General features: G+C 30.5%; 1 protein-coding gene across 50 annotated transcripts in view; it reads right to left on the reverse strand.

Annotated features, from left to right (window-relative positions):
- Positions 1–18,485, reverse strand: part of gish (casein kinase I gish) — a 230,538-nt gene that overhangs the window by 18,180 nt on the left and 193,873 nt on the right. For 26 of the 50 annotated variants that reach the window (XM_067778917.1, XM_067778929.1, XM_067778914.1 and 23 more), the window contains 5 exons: positions 14,472–14,586; positions 10,943–11,211; positions 10,699–10,869; positions 7,869–7,946; positions 4,026–4,106 (listed from right to left, as the gene is read on the reverse strand). In XM_067778917.1, the coding sequence (XP_067635018.1) occupies positions 4,026–4,106; positions 7,869–7,946; positions 10,699–10,869; positions 10,943–11,211; positions 14,472–14,586 (714 nt within the window). Of the gene's footprint in view, positions 1–4,025; positions 4,107–7,868; positions 7,947–10,698; positions 10,870–10,942; positions 11,212–14,471; positions 14,587–16,197; positions 16,350–18,485 lie in introns of all 50 variants that reach the window. The other 24 variants (XR_010952125.1, XR_010952128.1, XR_010952126.1 and 21 more) reach the window with 6 other exon arrangements.

The raw sequence follows: 18,485 nt of genomic DNA on the forward strand, positions 1-18,485 counted from the left end.
TAAAATGTTTTTCGAAAATTTTCCCTAATTTAAATTTTTTCGAAAACGTTTTCGAGATTGGGTTGTTTTCAGTTACAAAATACATAGAAGTTGTTTCCGAAAATATCGAAATTAAAAAAGAAAAAATAATTGACAAAATTTCATAAAAACTACCACTGCAATTTTTCTGTTAGCTGCTGTAAGTACAGCACTGTTCCATTTCTACTGCGAGTGACTATGTTTGTGCGTTGTAATGAGAAGGAAAATGACGTTCACGAAAATGTAATGCGCCAAAGAAAAGAAAAACGGAAATGCAAAAATTATGACGGTAAGTTAAAGGAAATAGAAATATAACGGAAACGTTATTGGTAAGCGAAGTGGATACAAATTCAAACTTAAGCTACAAAAGTAATGCATAGTGGCAGCGACGACAGGAAAATTTAACAAGTTATAACGGAGTTCTTACGATTAGACTAACGACAAGTATAAGTATGTAGATATGTATGTAAGTATGTAACTAAACATCCTAACAATCAAGGAAACAATTTGAAAAGTGGCAATAGCGAAATGTATTTAAGTTCACAAATGTAAAAGTGCGCAGGCCAATAAGTATGTACACTTGTACATACATATTCCACGTAAAGTTTACTTAAACACTTGCAACCAGCAGCAAGATAAGTCATTCAGCAACAAAGTGCTACTTTTAATTAACTGCGGGGCAAGAACGTGTTTTTAGTTTCTCTGTTGCTTTCGTTTGGATTTAAATACAGAAAATTGCGTATTCTTGTAACAATCTGATTGATTACTCGTCTGATGGGTAGTATGCATGTACGCAGGAATGTATACTATAACTGTGGATATTGTAGGTGTGAAACTATTGGCTGCAAACTCAATAAAATTAGCACGCTGCTCTGCACAATTTAATTGCCACAAGGTGGTATTTGCAATATTTCACACTTTCGTCATTTAGTTTGTTGTGCTGTAGGCAATCTGACAAGTGTGTTGTTATTGGGACAAAATTATGAGCAAACTTTCAGCTGGAATACAGCAGTTGTTGCATTTCGCATTTTGGTAAATGGCAACTTAATTGCATGGTAATAATTGGATAAAATACTGGATATGTATTAACTAGCTCTCACAGAAGTATTCAGATAGTGCAATTTTATTTTTTTTTATCATTTTCGGGAGAACAATTTTTTATAATGGCTACTTGTCACGATTATTCAACATTTTGCCCATTACCTCTTTTACAAAAAAATCTTGTGGCATATTTTGTAGTTATTGTGATTAAAATGGATTTTGAGACGGGAGTAGAGTAGAAAAAACATCGAAGGGCGCCATGGAGAAATAAAAAAGGAAATTTTACCCCCTAAGGTATGCAAAAATTATGCATGCTCTATATAACTTGCGATTTGTTTCAAGTTGTAAGGTTGCTCGTAAATTTAGGTCTTATATTGGAGGGTCTTGGAAATTTAAAATTTCGAATCGAAACGTCATTGCCTTGATCTTATAAAGCTTTTATAATTCCTTTTAATGTCCTTTTGGGGTTTTCTTCAGTTTAGTAACCCGAGAAGCATACTTTATGGGGCCAGTGGTAGCAAAAAAATTAAATAAAAATTACTCAAAGAGTCATTAGAATGTGCTATAGAGCTTCTCATAACCAAAACACTGACACACCTGTTTTAGAAATCGTTTGTGCAATAACCAAGTTATATATAAAAAAAACCATGACGGCTATTTTTGCAAGGATTCAAAAAAAGAAAAAAGTTCAGAGACCGCTGTAAATATTTTAATCGTGTGACTAGCCATACTATAAATCCCTTCACATACTTTTAGGCGCCTATAAATTTTTGTTCAATTTTGCAATATCTTTAAAAACGCGTATTTTACAAAAAGTATATATGTATGCAATAGTATTGAAATTAGATGTGAATTTACAAAGAAAATATCGTCCATACGCATGATTAAAAAATGTGTTGCATATTTCAGGAGTATATATTTTTCTCTGTGGTTTCAATTTCTTTGTACAAATGTGAAGTACTTATCAATATAATCTTGAACAGAATTATGCTAGTATGTTCAAACCATTCAATTATATTTCAAAGATTTGTTTGTATTTTTAAGTAAACTATGAAAAATGTATCATTAGGTGACATACATATTATTGTGGGAAGTAAACATTACAAATATAAATACAAAAACTAATTATCAGACAACATACTGGCTATAAATTATAAATAATAGTCTACACACAGCTTCCAACATGAGCGAACACTACACAGCAAAAACATCTTATAATGAGTTTTCGGTGCCCCTAAATGCATGCAATAATTAATAGAAGATTTTACATCAATTGTAATTTTTTTGAAGGACCTTATTCTCTATTACGAAACGAAAGTTCGTTTCGCCACAGAGACGAATCGGTAGTTTATTATACGGCACTATATTAAACGATGGCAACATTAAATTTGACAACTGCTTTTGCCTTCCTGTTTGACATAAAGTAAGAAACGTAAAGGCTGAACGAAAATGGTAGAGAATACCATTGCTGGACGAAATCGTTTGGAAGAGAATCGTTCGTCTGAGCTATCGATCTAAATACAGAATGAAGCCCGAAGTTGTCGTATGCTTATGTTAGCCAAATTTCTTAATCCTCCTTAACATATAGAACAACAAACAGAAGTGCAAACGATAGGACGGCTACGGCTCAGCAAGTATTTCTACCGACACCCGAATTCGGCAGCAGATGGAGGGAGATCTCCGCTGAGTTGGAAAAACCAGATGGGAAAACATGTCGATGTATCTTAATACCCCTAACTGTCAACAATAATCACAAGTAAAAACATTAGTTCGCTTCTTTAATTATTCTCGATTAGAGAATAACTTAAAGAGGTATCAAATATAACAAGAAAACGCTAGAAATCATATACACAAATACTGCATGCTTTTAGGCGCCGCCGATATTATTTGACATTTAAGTGCCGAGTTCTTTGCGATAACTTTTCTGAAAAAAGCAAGCAGAAACTAGCCAAAAATTTTAATATTTCTTTTTAATAAGAGGCAAATTATGTATAACGCAACGATTAATTTTTTTTCGTTTGAACCAAAATTCCGATCATATAAGAGCATTCATTCACTTCAGTGAGTAACTGTAAACCTGAATGGCTTTTGGTATTATACAGTGGTGATGTGAATGTGAGTTACTGCGATGCAAAGTGTCACGGCGTTATACGTAATTTGGCCTTAAGCAACAATGTTAAATGGTTTCTTTGTTTGGCACGCAAACTATGAAAATATATGCTAAGAGGAGAAACTGGATTGACGTAATGAATGCTACAATATAGCGCTGTTTTTTTCTTACTAGCCATACCAATCTAACCTCAAGTATTAAATATTCTTCATCACCATTTTCGTCGTTTTCGTCATCATTATAATCAAAATAAGATGTATCCTAAAATTTACAGCCAGGTAGTTAAACGACAGAAGAAAAGAGAAGCAACGGAGTTCCAAATGTTAAATCGAAGTAAGTTATATATTTTTTTAATTTTTCAGGCGTATAGTAAGGGAATGTATAAAATAAAAGAGTACGAAAAGATCAAAGCTAATGCCCGCTGGATAAAAATATATAGTTAGTAATAAATGTCTATAAATAAAATTAACCCATAACTGATATAGGGGATACAAAATAATACATCTTTTATGATTCGTATAAACATCAAGCTATTATAACATTTTTAGTTTAGAGTTTTCCTCCATTTCAATGCAATAACTTTTTCACCATTTGCATCCCACATTACCAGTTAAGGATTAATATGAAACTTAACATTTTAACAAGGGTATAAAGAATTATATTATAAACAATAAATAAAATTGATGATTATTTGTTATGAATATCTATGTTCCAGTAATACTTTTTAATTTTACGGCTTTAGTATAAGGTGTGAAAATGTTATGACAATAGTTGGTGCTACTTTTCTAATTTTTATAACAAAGATAATTTCGTAGCAAAATTGAAATACAATGTAACAGTACACAATTGCGCTTACCTTAGCCGTTAGATTATGACGATCTTTATTTGGTGAAATGATGACTTCATGGCCTGTTTGCAGAGATCCAACGGGCGTTGACTAAATACGTTTCGTTAAAGTTTAACATAGAACCATAGACACACAGTGCGATGAAGTTTTTTGTTCATGTTTTGCAGGCAAGTAAATACATTATATTTTTATTTATTTTATATCACAATTCATTGTTAGATTTTTGGCCAATTTTTATTTGTAAAGGTGCATAATTCAATAATACATATAGTTGCAAATTTAGTTGATTGTTGTTGTTGATTGTGGCATTGTTGTAGTAAAACACAAATAGTACACACAAAATAAGTTGTGAGTTAGTAGTTGGTGTTGGTATTTCGATGAATTTTCGGCATAAAATTTTTTTAATTTTTATTTTTATTATGTTTATGTTTGGAATGGAATTGAAAAAAAAAAAAATACGGTAACAATTATTAGTTAGTTTACATTTACATTATATGAATGCGCAAATTATATTTTTATAGGTATTTACATTTAAACTAAGTATTTACATATAAACTAGCAACAACTATTACAATAAACGTTTTTGTTATGCAGTAAAAAGTTATATTTACTGCCTGAAACTAGAAAAAAAAGTTGCACACTTTTAGGACACTCTTAGAACCGTTGAAAATTTGTATTATTTGTCTATCAAAACACGCAGTCAGGTAAAACTGTATCTTAAAACTGCTTACAAAAAACGTGGAATGGGACGACAATAAGGTTGAACTGGCTGGTCAATACAGACCTCACATAGAATGAATGTGTCCATAAAAACGGAAAATTATCGCCTTGAAGTATGCAACAAAATTTTATTTTAATTTAATTCGTATTTTTGTGCAAACTGGCATTGCAAGCATATTAGTTTAGATCAATTTCCAAGTATACCTTTCAAGGAAACAAATGCTCAATATGGGGATGATTAAAGATTATCTTCGCATATGTTAAAAGCGCAATTTTTCTTTTACATTCTCGGTCTTTCAATATTCTTTGCACGAAGATTGCCGCGAAGAGCACCTTTGGGAAATATTTTGGCGCGCATTCCCATAGAACATTTTAGCACTGTGGCGACATCCGAAACTTCATTTATTGTCAAAAATGTTTGCTACTAACATTTTCAAATAGTTGGTGAGTTTATTTTAGTAACTCATATACAAAATCTAGCAAACACGCAGATTTGTACAAACTGTTGGTTAGTGCCTTAGTGTATTAAGTTAACGATTCATATAACTGATACGATAGGCTAATACTATATATGTACCATCAAACTTTAAAAATTCTTAAATCCATAAACACAGCATACGACATACATACATACATACAAGCATACTATATATAAAAAATGTTATAAATTATCTTAATTCATGATAATATTTAAAAAGCACTTTTTGAACAACGCAGCTGTGGCTATTTTTCTAAGCATTGCTTGCAATGTTTAGGGCCGTTTTGTCATGTGAACTATAAAATTCAAAACAAAAATGTTTTTTATGGACATATATGGGGAAATCCGCCAAACTTTGGGTTTTTTGGAGAAAAAAATTTTTTTTTGAAACATGGTATCACGCAAATATCATTTTGTTAGGAATATTGAGGGGTAAATTGGAGCTATAGTGCATCGCCGTTACTCGTCTTACACAATGCCCCAAAAAGATATAGTCAAAAGATCGATCAAAATATATATAAATTGAGGTCGCAATGTTAAATATACTTTTATTTCAACACTTCTGTACCGATTGTATCGAAATTTTAACAAAATATGGAGATATATGCAGCTGTTAGCTATGTATAATTTTTTTGATAGACCCGGTTTTGTAGATATCGGTAAAAATATAAAACCGAATAACCGCCAAATATTTTTTACTGCAAAGTTTGCAACACATTTATTTTAACACCTTTCTACCGATTCTTTTGAAACTTTAAAAACAAATAGATATGTGAACGAGTATGTTTAGGTAAAAAAGTTTTAATACCCGAAATCCGCTTTTGGAGATATTGATAAAAATATAAACCAGGAAAACCTAAATTTATTTTACTTATTTAAACACTTGTTGTTGTTGTTGTAGCAGTGCTTCGCCCCACCTAACAGCCGCGACCGATCACAAATTGTCATCAATATCCTCTAACCGCGTGAAGAAGAAGCTATTTCTTAACCGATTGTGTTGAAATTTTATCAGGATGTACATATCTGTGTGGGTATATTTAGGTATTTTGTTGATACCCGAAACCCGGTTTTAGAGATATCGGCAAAAATATGAAACCGGGTAACCGTCAAATATTTCATACCCGTTTGTTAATTACAAAGTGTAGACAATTTCTTTATTCTTTTTAATTTTTGTACCAAATTTGTGTTTCTTTTCATTTACTTTTAAATAAAACCTGGTTAAAAAAAAATTTTTTTTTTCTACACTTTTTGGCGATTGCCAATTTTTGTCGGAAATTTCGTATATTTTCCCCATGTACAAACATCAATAACTTTCCTTGCGTGAATATTCCAAGATGAGGGAATTGATGGTATACTACTGTGGTGTAGAGAAAAAATTAACAAACGGGTATGAAGTGATAAAAGTAAAAGTGTAACTGTGCCCACAAAAAAAAACCCTGAAAAAAATTTACGCAACCAAGCGCTTCCATTTTTCTGTCTCTACCTTCAAAACTGAAAGGGCCACATCGAATTTGAAGCCCTAGGTATTTTTAGTCCCTAATAGGCTATTATTGTGCATAATCCAAATTTCAATACTCAGTTTCCTCAAAAAGCTATAAATAAAAAACTGTCAATATTGAAAATTACAAAAAAAAAGTAACGATACTTTGATTGATGATAGTTTTGAGTATTGGAGGGGCGCATTAATTTTGCTCATACTTTTAGAATCTCCATATTAAAGACAACATTAAGTTTTAATTTCATAGCCTTTCAGCGATGCCTCAAAATTTTATCGAAAAATTCAAAAAGAAAAAAAAATCAAGTGTATCGCTTGAAAAAGTGTAAAAATCGACGTTTTTTACGTTTCGAAGTTCTGCAAAAACATACTATCAACTTTCTTGATTTTTAAAATCATCAGATCGGATAGTCAAACTTAATGTCCTTGTACTTTTTTCTGTCCTTAAGGTTTTTGCCCGTGTGTAAAACCCGAGTATCCAAAATAGTAAAAGTTTTTGGGATTTGCCCATATATGTATTAGACTGGGTCGATTTATTAACCGATATCGCGCCATTGATTTTTCGATAGGATTTGGGCTCAGGAAAAAAAGTTCCACTACGCATATCCAAAAAAAATTATTTTCGAGCCTGCGAAATTTCATTTTTTTTTACTTTTTTTTGACTTTGATTTTAAAGTTTTTTTTTCGTGACCTACTAAAAAAATTGTCATTTGATTGTAAAATTTTCATGTATACCCTATCCGACCCAAAAATGTCTGCTAAAAACGTTGGCGATAACAGTTTTTTGAACAAAAAAAAAATATTTTTTACATATGAAAATTTTTTTAGTAGATGAAAACACATTAAATATCAAAGTCAAAAAAAGTAAAAAAAACGGAATTCCGCAGACTCGAAAATTATTTTTTTGGGTATGCGTAGGGGAAATTTTCTTCCTGAGCCCAAATCCTATCGAAAAATCCATGGCGCGAAATCGGTTAACTTTCGTCCATACAAATCGACCCACCCTAATATGTATATACAAGTCTTAAAGTCATGAGAAAACGGCTTTTATAATTCTAAAATATCAACTAATTCTACATAGTGTATATTTTGTTATCAATTCGATTTTAGCGTTAACACAAAAATTAGCAAAAACAAATTGAGTAAATATAAGTAATACCTTGTCAGATTTATTTTTTGCTATATGTGAAGGTGGCGCATTCTTAATAACCTTCATTTGTTCAAGTTGTTCCTTGGTCTTTAGAGCATTGTTTTTTGTTTTTGATGATAATAAATTAAATTGCAAAAACATAATTTTATGCATGCGTACATAAATACAATTTAAAAATATATTATTGTTACACTTCAGTTTAGAAATGTGTAACATATAACCTAAGCAAAAAAAAAAAACTACAAAACAACCAAATGTGGCGGGACGGGATGTACCCGTAATTTGATAATTTGTTAAATTGCATTTTCAGTGAAAAGTGGTAAATAAAAATACCAGCTAGACATGTATTTTTTTAGAAAGCTGTAAAATTTTAATTGTAATGCAACTCAAATTGCATTATCAGACAAGTTTAAAAAATGCCGCTAGGCATATAATTTTTCGGCATAATGAAATTTGTTAATAGTAATGCAAGGTCAGTAGCATGATCAGTCAAGTTTAGAAAATATAAAATACCAGTTTAATTAACTTTAACATTTTGGCTTGTAATGCAATTTTTCCGAAGCAAGTATTCCACATGTAATGGAAATCGAATTTCCGTATTTCACATTTACTACAAACTTTTGAGTGCAGACGTTCTTCATTAATATCGAAAACTTAAAATACATAGGTACTAAGCAAATTTTTTTTAAATAAACTAACAAGTATACTACATAGAGTCATTATTATATAACAAAATAATTTGCGAAATACTTATAAATTGCCTGGCAAAGAATAATATAGATTAGATCACACCATTTTCTTTTTTCATGTTTAAAATATATAATTTTTTATTTTTCCCTTTTAAAGAAAAAATAAAATTAAATGCCTAACTTGAAGCAAACGCTTTGAAGTTACCATTTAAAATTAGTGCAAAGCTGTATTTATACTACATTATAATATTCTATGTATGTTTTTTTGTTTGATTTGCAGTTAATTAAAATTTTAATAATATAAAACTAATAATTCTATACAAATATAGATATTTTAATCGTAGTATGTAAATATTACTTCAAAGTTTTCAAGTTTCAGAGATTAGTTTGCAACATAATAGAAAAGGAGTGAAAGTTGTTACCATAAGTATTTGTTATCGACTACTTTCATTACATTATTGTGGGCATTCTAAGTAAATTTTTTTAGTTAACACGTTTTTTTTCCTTCGCTCCCTTTTTTGTGGTTCACTCCTGCGCTTATTTTCGTTTTATTTATTTATTTTATCTTTGCTTTTTTAGATGGCCCAGAACACGTATACAATAATCATCAACGGCAGCAGGGTTTGTTTTTCAAATTGTTTTCGAATTGAATTGTTTTCAATAAACTGCAGCATTGTTTTTGGACACAACTGAAAAAACGTTTTGGATATGCATTGCTTGATTTCTTGGCTTGGTTTCCTATTTTCTTTCTCTTATGCGGTAAGGACATCTATATGCTTGTTGGGAGAGCGACCAATTCAAAATTTAATTCAAACAGCTTTGTTGTTTTATGAGAGCTATTTGCTTTATCAACAATTTTACTTCTTCAAAATTTATCAGCTAGCTTTTTTGTGCTCGATCCCTTTTTAATTAATTTTGTTTTTCAATGGAATTTGATTGTGAGTTGGTTTAGTTATTTTTTAAATGTTTAAAAAAAGAAAATTGTGTTAAACTTTGTGCTGTTAAAGATAATCATAACAAATTTGAAAAACAAATCAGGCCCTTGAATCGACTCATACTTTTCTAAAGTACTAAAATATTAAAGCAAAAATTTGCGAAAGGCAATATCAAAACCCAGATGCTATTTCGAAGAGGCTGTCCCTATTCGTACGTAAAAATCGGTACAAAAATTTCCGAAACTTTTTATTTTACTTTTTATTTTTTTACGGAAAGTGATTTATGGAGCGATTTGGAACTTAGGCAGCCCTCGATTAATATTTAGCAAATTTTTTTTTTTGGAAGATGGATCTGAGCCCGCCTATCATAAAAAGCCCTAATTGTAATATCCGCACTTTCCTAGTGATTGTTACCATCTGTGCGTTGTATTTCTTATAGAAAATTGCAATTAGAAATCTAAAAGGCGATTTGAATATTTCAATAAATCCATCAATTTTTTACACATACACTTAGAATTTAAAATCTAGAGTGCACAACGCATCTTGTCAAATTCACGAGCTTCAATAATCAAAACCATATCCGGTTGATAATAAAGAAATTGTGTAATGGAATGTAAAACAACCCCCGAATATATCTAGGGCACGTACCCAGAATTCAAGCAGAGCACATAGAAATCCTTTAGACAAATATAAGTCCAAGCAAAGGGGCTGAAAAACGTGTATAACGCATAAAAATAAAACTAACAAAAATTTATTTAATAAGTTAAGTACAAGGAAATTAAAATAGTAAAATGCATGAGATTAATAAGATTATTGAGATTTGTACATTAAACATACATATTGCATACTTGTTATCGTTACCACGAAAAAAAAAGCCGAACTAAATTATTGTTTAAACATGCTCTAACTTATGTACATAAGTAACTCCCAAAAAGTTGATTTTATATGCATACACACTGTAAATTTGTATGATTTCAGAATGTTACTAAGTAGCTCTAAAGCTAAAAGCACCAAGAATTTCAATAATACATGCGCCTTGATCTCTTTGCTCAATATTCATTGCATACTTTTAGGCGAATCCAAACCAGTTTGGCGAAATTGTTGGTTAACAAATTTTAGCAATAGCGACTGATACATAATACTGAGATTATAGTATATATTACTACGCAGTATGTATATAAAAATAATATAAAAGCTTAAGAAATTTGTATATACCATTGTCTTCCCTGTCCAGTCGAATTCTCCATCATCCACATAGCCCTTACGATCGAATAAGTCTTGAAACAGTCTTCGCAGAAACTCATAATCGGGCGTTTCAAAAAAATCTAATCGCCGCACATAACGTAAATATGTGGCAAATTCTTCTGGATGTCCATCGCAAAGCACCTGCAAATAGTTACAATATTTTTTCAATATAATTGTCATATACGCGAAATAGCAATTAATTAAACAAATTTACCTCAATGGGCGTTGCACGTTTTGTATCACCAATTTTTTGATATCTTTCTTTAAGTGTATCAGCCTTAAGACCTTGCCACGGCAGTGAACCTCTTAAGAAATACATAAACATATGCCCTAGTGCTTCTAAATCATCACGTCTTGATTGCTCTCTGCCCATATGTGTATTTATTGACATATAACGTGCGGTGCCGGTGAGAGATTTATGCTCCCGATATGGTATATGCCTATTTGTATCTAAATCAATATATTCTTTGGCCAAACCGAAATCTAATAAAGTAGGAAAAAGAATAGATTACACTTGTTTGCTATATTAATTTTTTTTATCTCAGTTTTGTTATTATAACTTTCTTTGTTTACACTTTTTTTCTATATTTTACAACACTTTTTTATATTTCGTAGGTTTTTTTTATTTTAGTAGTTATTTTGTTGTAAAAACTTTTTTATTATATTTTCCTTTTATTTAAATTTTCTGTTTTTATTTAACATTTGTATTCTTCTTAGTATGATATAAAACCTATCACCTGAAACCTTCTTTTGATTAAGCATTTTCAACACAGACTTTCAAAACTCTTTTTTCAGTATTTTTTATTTTAGTTTTTATATATTTTGTTAATTTATTTTATGTTAAGTTTTTATTTACACATGATTTATTTTTTATTCCTTATTTTTTCGTCTTTTCTTGATTTATTTAAAAAAAAAATATCTGGGTGCGCAACGAGTTCAAGGCCGTACCAATAATTGTTTATCATTATTATTGTATACTAGTATGGTATACCCGCGGATTGCCGACATTCAAAAAGTGAGCCTCACTTCCCCTCTTCTCTCTCTATTCCATTCTTGTTTACTTCATCTTTCATTTTTCTTCTTATTCTTGTTCATCCCTTATTTCATTTATATCCCTCCCACTTCCACTCCCACACCCATTTCTCACTTCAACTCCAATTTTCACTCCCACTCTTACTCCACTGCCACACCAACTCCTACTCCAACTCCCACTGTCACTTCCACTCCCACTCTTACTCCAACACATACTGCCGCTCCAACTCCAGCTCTTACTCCTACTGCATTTCCACTCATATATGGAATATATGTTATAAACTTTGTATATCTTCTTCAAAATTTCGAATTCATTATCAGGACTACAGGGGGGTATAAAAAGTTAGTTATTATCACAATGCATATATATCTACATATGAGAGGACTTACTCATTTGAATATGTTCCAACGACTTATTATTTTATTTAAATTGGCCTTCAGCTCATCAAATATAAAGAATACATTTTTGTACATTTTATATTTTATTCTGTACTTTTTATATTTTCTTTTTTAGTTCATATATTTATTTGTACTTCTTATATTTTATTCTGTACTTTTTATATTTTCTTTTTAGTTCATATATTTATTTGTACTTTTTATATTTTATTCTGTACTTTTTATATATTTTTTTTTTACTTTTTAAATTTTTTTGTTTCCTTTTTATATTTATTTTTATACTCAGCTGAGCAGAGCTCACAGAGTATATTAACTTTGTTCACATAACGGTAATCCGTAACGGCATAAACTAATCGAGATAGATATAGACTTCTATATATCAAAATGATCTGGGCGAAAAAGGAAATTCATTTAGCCATGTCCGTCCGTCAGTAAACACGATAAAATTTTGAGGTATCTTGATAAAATTTGGCATGTAGGTTCCTGGGCACTCATCTCAGATCGCTATTTAAAATGAACGAAATCGGACCATAACCACGCCCACTTTTTCGATATCGAAAATTTCGAAAAACCGAAAAAGTGCGATAATTCATTACCAAAGACAGCTAAAGCGATGAAACTTGGTAGGTGAGTTGAACTTATGACGCAGAATAGAAAATTAGTAAAATTTTGGACACTGGGCGTGGCATCGCCCACTTTTAAAAGAAGGTAATTTCAAAGTTTTGCAAGCTGTAATTTGGCAGTCGTTGAAGATATCATGATGAAATTTGGCAGGAACGTTACTCCTATTACTATATGTATCCTAAGTAAAAATTAGCAAAATCGAATTACGAACACGCCCACTTTAAAAAAAAAAAATTTTTAAGTGAAATTTTAACAAAAAATGTAATATCTTTACAGTATATAAGTAAATTATGTCAACATTCAAATCCAGTAATTATGTACATGGTGCAACAAAATACAAAAATAAAAGAAAATTTTAAAATGGGCGTGGCTCCGCCCTTTTTCATTTAATTCGTCTAGAATACTTTTAATGCCATAAGTCGAACAAAAGTTTACCAATACCTGTGAAATTTGGTAGGGGCATAGATTTTATGACGTTAACTGTTTTCTGCGAAAATGGGCGAAATCGGTTGAAGCCACGCCCAGTTTTTACACACAGTCGTCCGTCTGTCCTTCCGCTCGGCCGTTAACACGATTGACATATCTTTACTAAACTTAGTTCACGTACTTATCTGAACTCACTTTATGTTAGTATAAAAAATGGCCGAAATCCGACTATGACCACGCCCACTTTTTCGATATCGAAAATTACGAAAAATGAAAAAAATTCCACAATTCTGTACCAAATATGAAAAAAGAGATGAAACATGGTAATTAGATTGGTTTATTGACGCAAAATATAACTTTAGAAAAAACTTTGCAAAATGGGTGTGACACCTACCATATTAAGAAGAAGAAAATGAAAAAGTTCTGCAGGGCGAAATCAAAAGCCCTTGGAATCTTGGCAGGAATACTGTTCGTGGTATTACATATATAAATAAATTAGCGGTACCCGACAGATGATGTTCTGGGTCACCCTGGTCCACATTTTGGTCGATATCTCGAAAAGGCCTTCACATATACAACAACATTTTTATGTACCACTCCCTTTTAAAACCCTCATTAATACCTTTAATTTGATACCCTTATCGTACAAACACAATCTATAGTCACCCCTGGTCCACCCTTATGGCGATGTCTCAAAAAGGCGTCCACCTATAACACTAAGGCCCACTCCCTTTTAAAATACTCATTAACGCCTTTCATTTGATACCCATATCGTAAAAACACATTCTAGAGTCACCCCTGGTCCACCATTATGGAGATATCCTGAAATAGTTTCCACCTATGAAACTATGGCCCACTCCATTTTAAAATACTCTTTAATATCTTCCATTTGAAACCCATGTCATACAAACACATTCCAGGGTTACCCTAGGTTAATTTTGCTAAATGGTGATTTTCCCTCTCCAAAGCTCTCAGCTGAGTATGTATTGTGCGGTTACATCCGAACTTAGCCTTCCTTACTTGTTACTTTTAAAATTTTTTTTGTTTCCTTTTCATATATATATTTTTTTTCATTTTTAATTTTTGTTTACATTTTATATTTTTCTTTAATTATATTTTTTTTTACATTTTATATGTTTTTTTCTTTTTTAAAACAATTTTTTGGTACAACTTTTTTTTAGTTATAATCATTGGTTTTCCCTTTTAATTTTAAATTATTATTTAAAAACTACAAATCTCATTTACTTGAATATGGTCGTACTTACCAATTATGTGTATGATTTTTTCTCGCCTCGTCGATGTTCTGCCTATGAGAAAGTTCTCTGGTTTCACATCCCGATAGATTAAGTGCCGACTATGAACATATTCGATCCGGTGGAGCTAATTGAGTGCGAGGGTAAAGTGGGGATGCATTAGCAAAAAACAAAAACGGAAAACAGAATGTATTAGAATTATATCGAACCAGATATTTAAATTAATATTTGTATTTTTTTTTTTTCAGTATTCGGCATGCTTTACTATTCATAAATAAATAAATTATATATACGCTATTGCTATGTATGCTTCAATTTCAATTGGTTTTCGAATAAAATTAAAATACAAACATAAAATTTGTGAGCGAAAAATTAATGAAATCTTATTGCCAAAATAAAATTCAGGAAAAAAACTGACAAAACAAAAAATAGAAAAACAGGTTACCATTGTAGTGTCTCGACTAGAGCAGATGCGTTTAATGAGAATTACTTGAGTGGTATTAAATATTTTTCTTTATTATAATATATTATGGATAAAATTGTATGTAACTTCGTTGTTACTTTCTATGAGTAAATATTTTTGTTTATAAATTAAAAAAAAAAAACCAATTTACTTCAACTAAAAAAAAATGTATGTATTTCCGCATAATTAGGGTGAAGTTATGAAGCAAAGAATTGAATAAAAATAAATAAATAGATGTAGAATATGAAAGGAAAAAAGAAAAATGAGACAAGCAACTTAACAGCCAAGGTTTTTAAGTTTGTTGCAAAAATCTATAATGAAATGTTCTGCTAAATAACTAAGTGAGCATGCGTGTGCAAGCAAATAAAGAAGATACGTTTAATAACAAAAAAGGAAAAAATGTACTAAAAAACTACTGTGAATGCAGCTGAATAGTTTAGTTACACAAAAAAACTCAGTGCCTGAGCGTCTTGTTACTGGAGTCTTACTAAATATGTGAGTATAACCTGGCCCGATCGAACAGTGTGGTAAACTAACGAATTCTAGAACCGCAAGATCCTTGATTTAGTGCAGTGCTAAACTGCCACCGTGCAGCTATGCTGCGAGCATACAAAACAAAAAATGCATGCATACCATGCCCCTTACCACACCTCTTTCTCACTTATATGACACACACTTACGCACCACGTCAAGGTTAAGATTACGACAGAGTTGTATTTAACTTAAAAATAGGGGCATGCGCCTAATAGTATGCTATGAATTGGCATCGAATATTTTAAGGGGGGAAAACCATTGAATCACTTGTTTCAAAAACAACAAAAGTGCTATTGAAAATAAATTCGACTTAAATTGTTTATGATATAACCAAATTCAATGTAGTTAAAACTTTTTTTATTTTTTTTTTTTTTTTTGTTAGTAGCCAAGCCACAATTACATAATTATAAACTTAAACTCAATAATAAGCACAAAATTATATATTTAGGCAGCGAATTACAAAAATGAAAACATTTTAGATAAATTTATTTGTAATTGTTGGTGCTGGTGATGGAAGTGGAATAATAAGAATTTAAGTATAAAAAAACTAAAATATGTTTAATATTAGCGCCGAAAAACCATTAGCAACCAATTAATTTTTAGTTAGACGTTTACAGTTAGTTGTATTTTTTTAGCATTCTATGCAGGTTCTTTCTTTTTTTTTTTTTTTTTTTGTAATGCTATATTTAGATTTATGCCTATTTTTGTTTCTTATTTTTAGTTTGTTTGTTGTGTACTTACTAATTGTATAGCTATCAGAAGTACTGTCTTCAAAGTGAATCGTCTGCCGCATATATCAAATAAATCTTCAAGTGATGGACCGAGCAATTCCATAACAAGTGCATTGTACTTGCCGCATGGCCCGAAGTAATATACTTCAGGTACACCCTCTGCTATAATAATAATAATAATTCAAGAGCATACTTTAACTTTCTTATTGTTAAACAAAAATTGTAAAATTAAGGAAATTAAAAAAAAAACACACTGTTCTAGAATTTTGCAAATACAAATTATGATTTAGGAATTATTGCTATGGGTTATGTTAAAATTTTTATCAATAAAGAAAAAAATGGAAATAAGTTTTGCTGCGTTGTTTAGAGAAAAAAAGGCTGCATACATATGAAATTTTAAATTGTAATCACTCATTGGTAATTTTTGAAGATTTATTTAATTGTCTGATAGAAGTTTGATTATTATTATTTTTTTTTTTGAATATCCAATAACTTGAAAATGTAAAAAACAGTAACAAAAGTATACACAAACTAGATGAAAAGTACAAAAGAAATTTAATTTATATTACATACAAAAAAAAATAGAATTTCTCGAAGCATTTTCCCTACAAAGTCCATATGCTCACGTGCATACAAAATTTAATTAATACTAATTTAAATAAAACATTTTTATGTATGTAAATTTCCGCTCGAAATGGACTTATTGAAAATAATATCAGTGCTGTAACTCTATATAAATTAATCTTCTTCATTGAATTCACAACATCACACTAATTTTATAAACCGATCTAATATCTTAAATGTCTTCATAAACGGAAATTTTATTGTTCATTTAATGACAGACAAATTATAATTTAAAATTGCATACTTTTAGTGTCCCTTATGGTATTTAAAAGACTTTCAGAGAGGAAACATATGTACAGTGATGTTCTATGAAAAAGAGCCAGCAAATCAAAATCATAAAATAAAAAAACTTCCTATTCATCGGTTTGTTAAAACTGTTACTGCGTATTCTAAACATTTACTACTAAAATTTAGTCCCATTGGATGACTTACTCAGTATAGTGTACATGTTATTTGTAGCATACTTTTTGGCTCTTACTTTTTAATACATATAAAACTAGTAAAAATATACAATTTTATACCTACGTCATTTCAGAATTAACGTCTGAAACTCGGTATCTCAACATATTGATTATTTCGACTTCTGTGTGCAATGTCAATCTACCTCGGCTACCGTTTCGAAAATGTCACCAGGTCAGCAAATTTTCAAAAAACGCCCTATATCAGAAATTGTTTGAATACATTTTTTCAAATACGCCCTCTCAGATTTTTATGGAATAACCCCATATTTCAAAATGCGATTAGATACCTTTTTCAGGATTCGGTCGAAAATGGCTGCAAAAATCCTCTCATAAATTCGATACGTTTATAAAAAGGAATCGGAAATAGGGCCTTTTATTCGTTGAAATCTTAAGATGAGACTATCTTTAAAACAAGTCCTGATACATAGAACAGGTATTTTCGAACTGACAGTCGAGGTGCTTTTATACAAATTCGAAGAAATAGCCTCCTGTGTTAAGTGCTAAAGTTTAGACAATTTTTTTTAAATAATGTTCATATTTGTTTGGGATTTTTCCGAGATATTGTATGCGAGAATATATTTGTGTATTCTGCATTTTGACGGACTGAATACGAATCAGCCAACATAACTTGGTTAACGGGTTGTGGTTCGGCCATAACTTTGAAACTTGCTGTGATTGGAGAATTATTAAGATCTCGATTCCGACATTTCTTGTTAGTTTAGCTACGGTACCGAAGTATTATGCCTTATATTTACAAAATTTAAATAGAAAAGAAAAAAGTTTAAAAAAATCATAGGATAGTTCGCAATATATACAAGCGAGTAAAAAATTAGAAGAAAAATGATTTCTAAAATTGATCAATGATTATCTATTTTTTTTATTGGCTGTCCGTTTCTTTTGCTGCAAATAATTTAAAAACGAGTTTTCCGGACAAATTTTTTATTTCCGTAATTTTTTTTATAATGAAATAAAACTGCAAAAGAAATTTGTGTACTAAATAGGAGCATATAATAAAATCTTTCAATTTTTCATTTAAAACTTTCAGAATTTTTGTTCTGACATGAAGTGCCTCAAAATTTGCATTGATTTTTAAAAATGTTTTTGCCCACGACCATTTTTGATTTTCTTCCATAATTATAAAATTGTTCACTTTGTATAGAAGTAATATAATGAATTGGAAGGCAAAACTGAATACTCAGAAATTTTTCTAAAA

This window comes from Eurosta solidaginis, chromosome 1, assembly GCF_040869045.1.
Source record: "Eurosta solidaginis isolate ZX-2024a chromosome 1, ASM4086904v1, whole genome shotgun sequence".
NCBI lineage: Eukaryota > Metazoa > Arthropoda > Insecta > Diptera > Tephritidae > Eurosta > Eurosta solidaginis.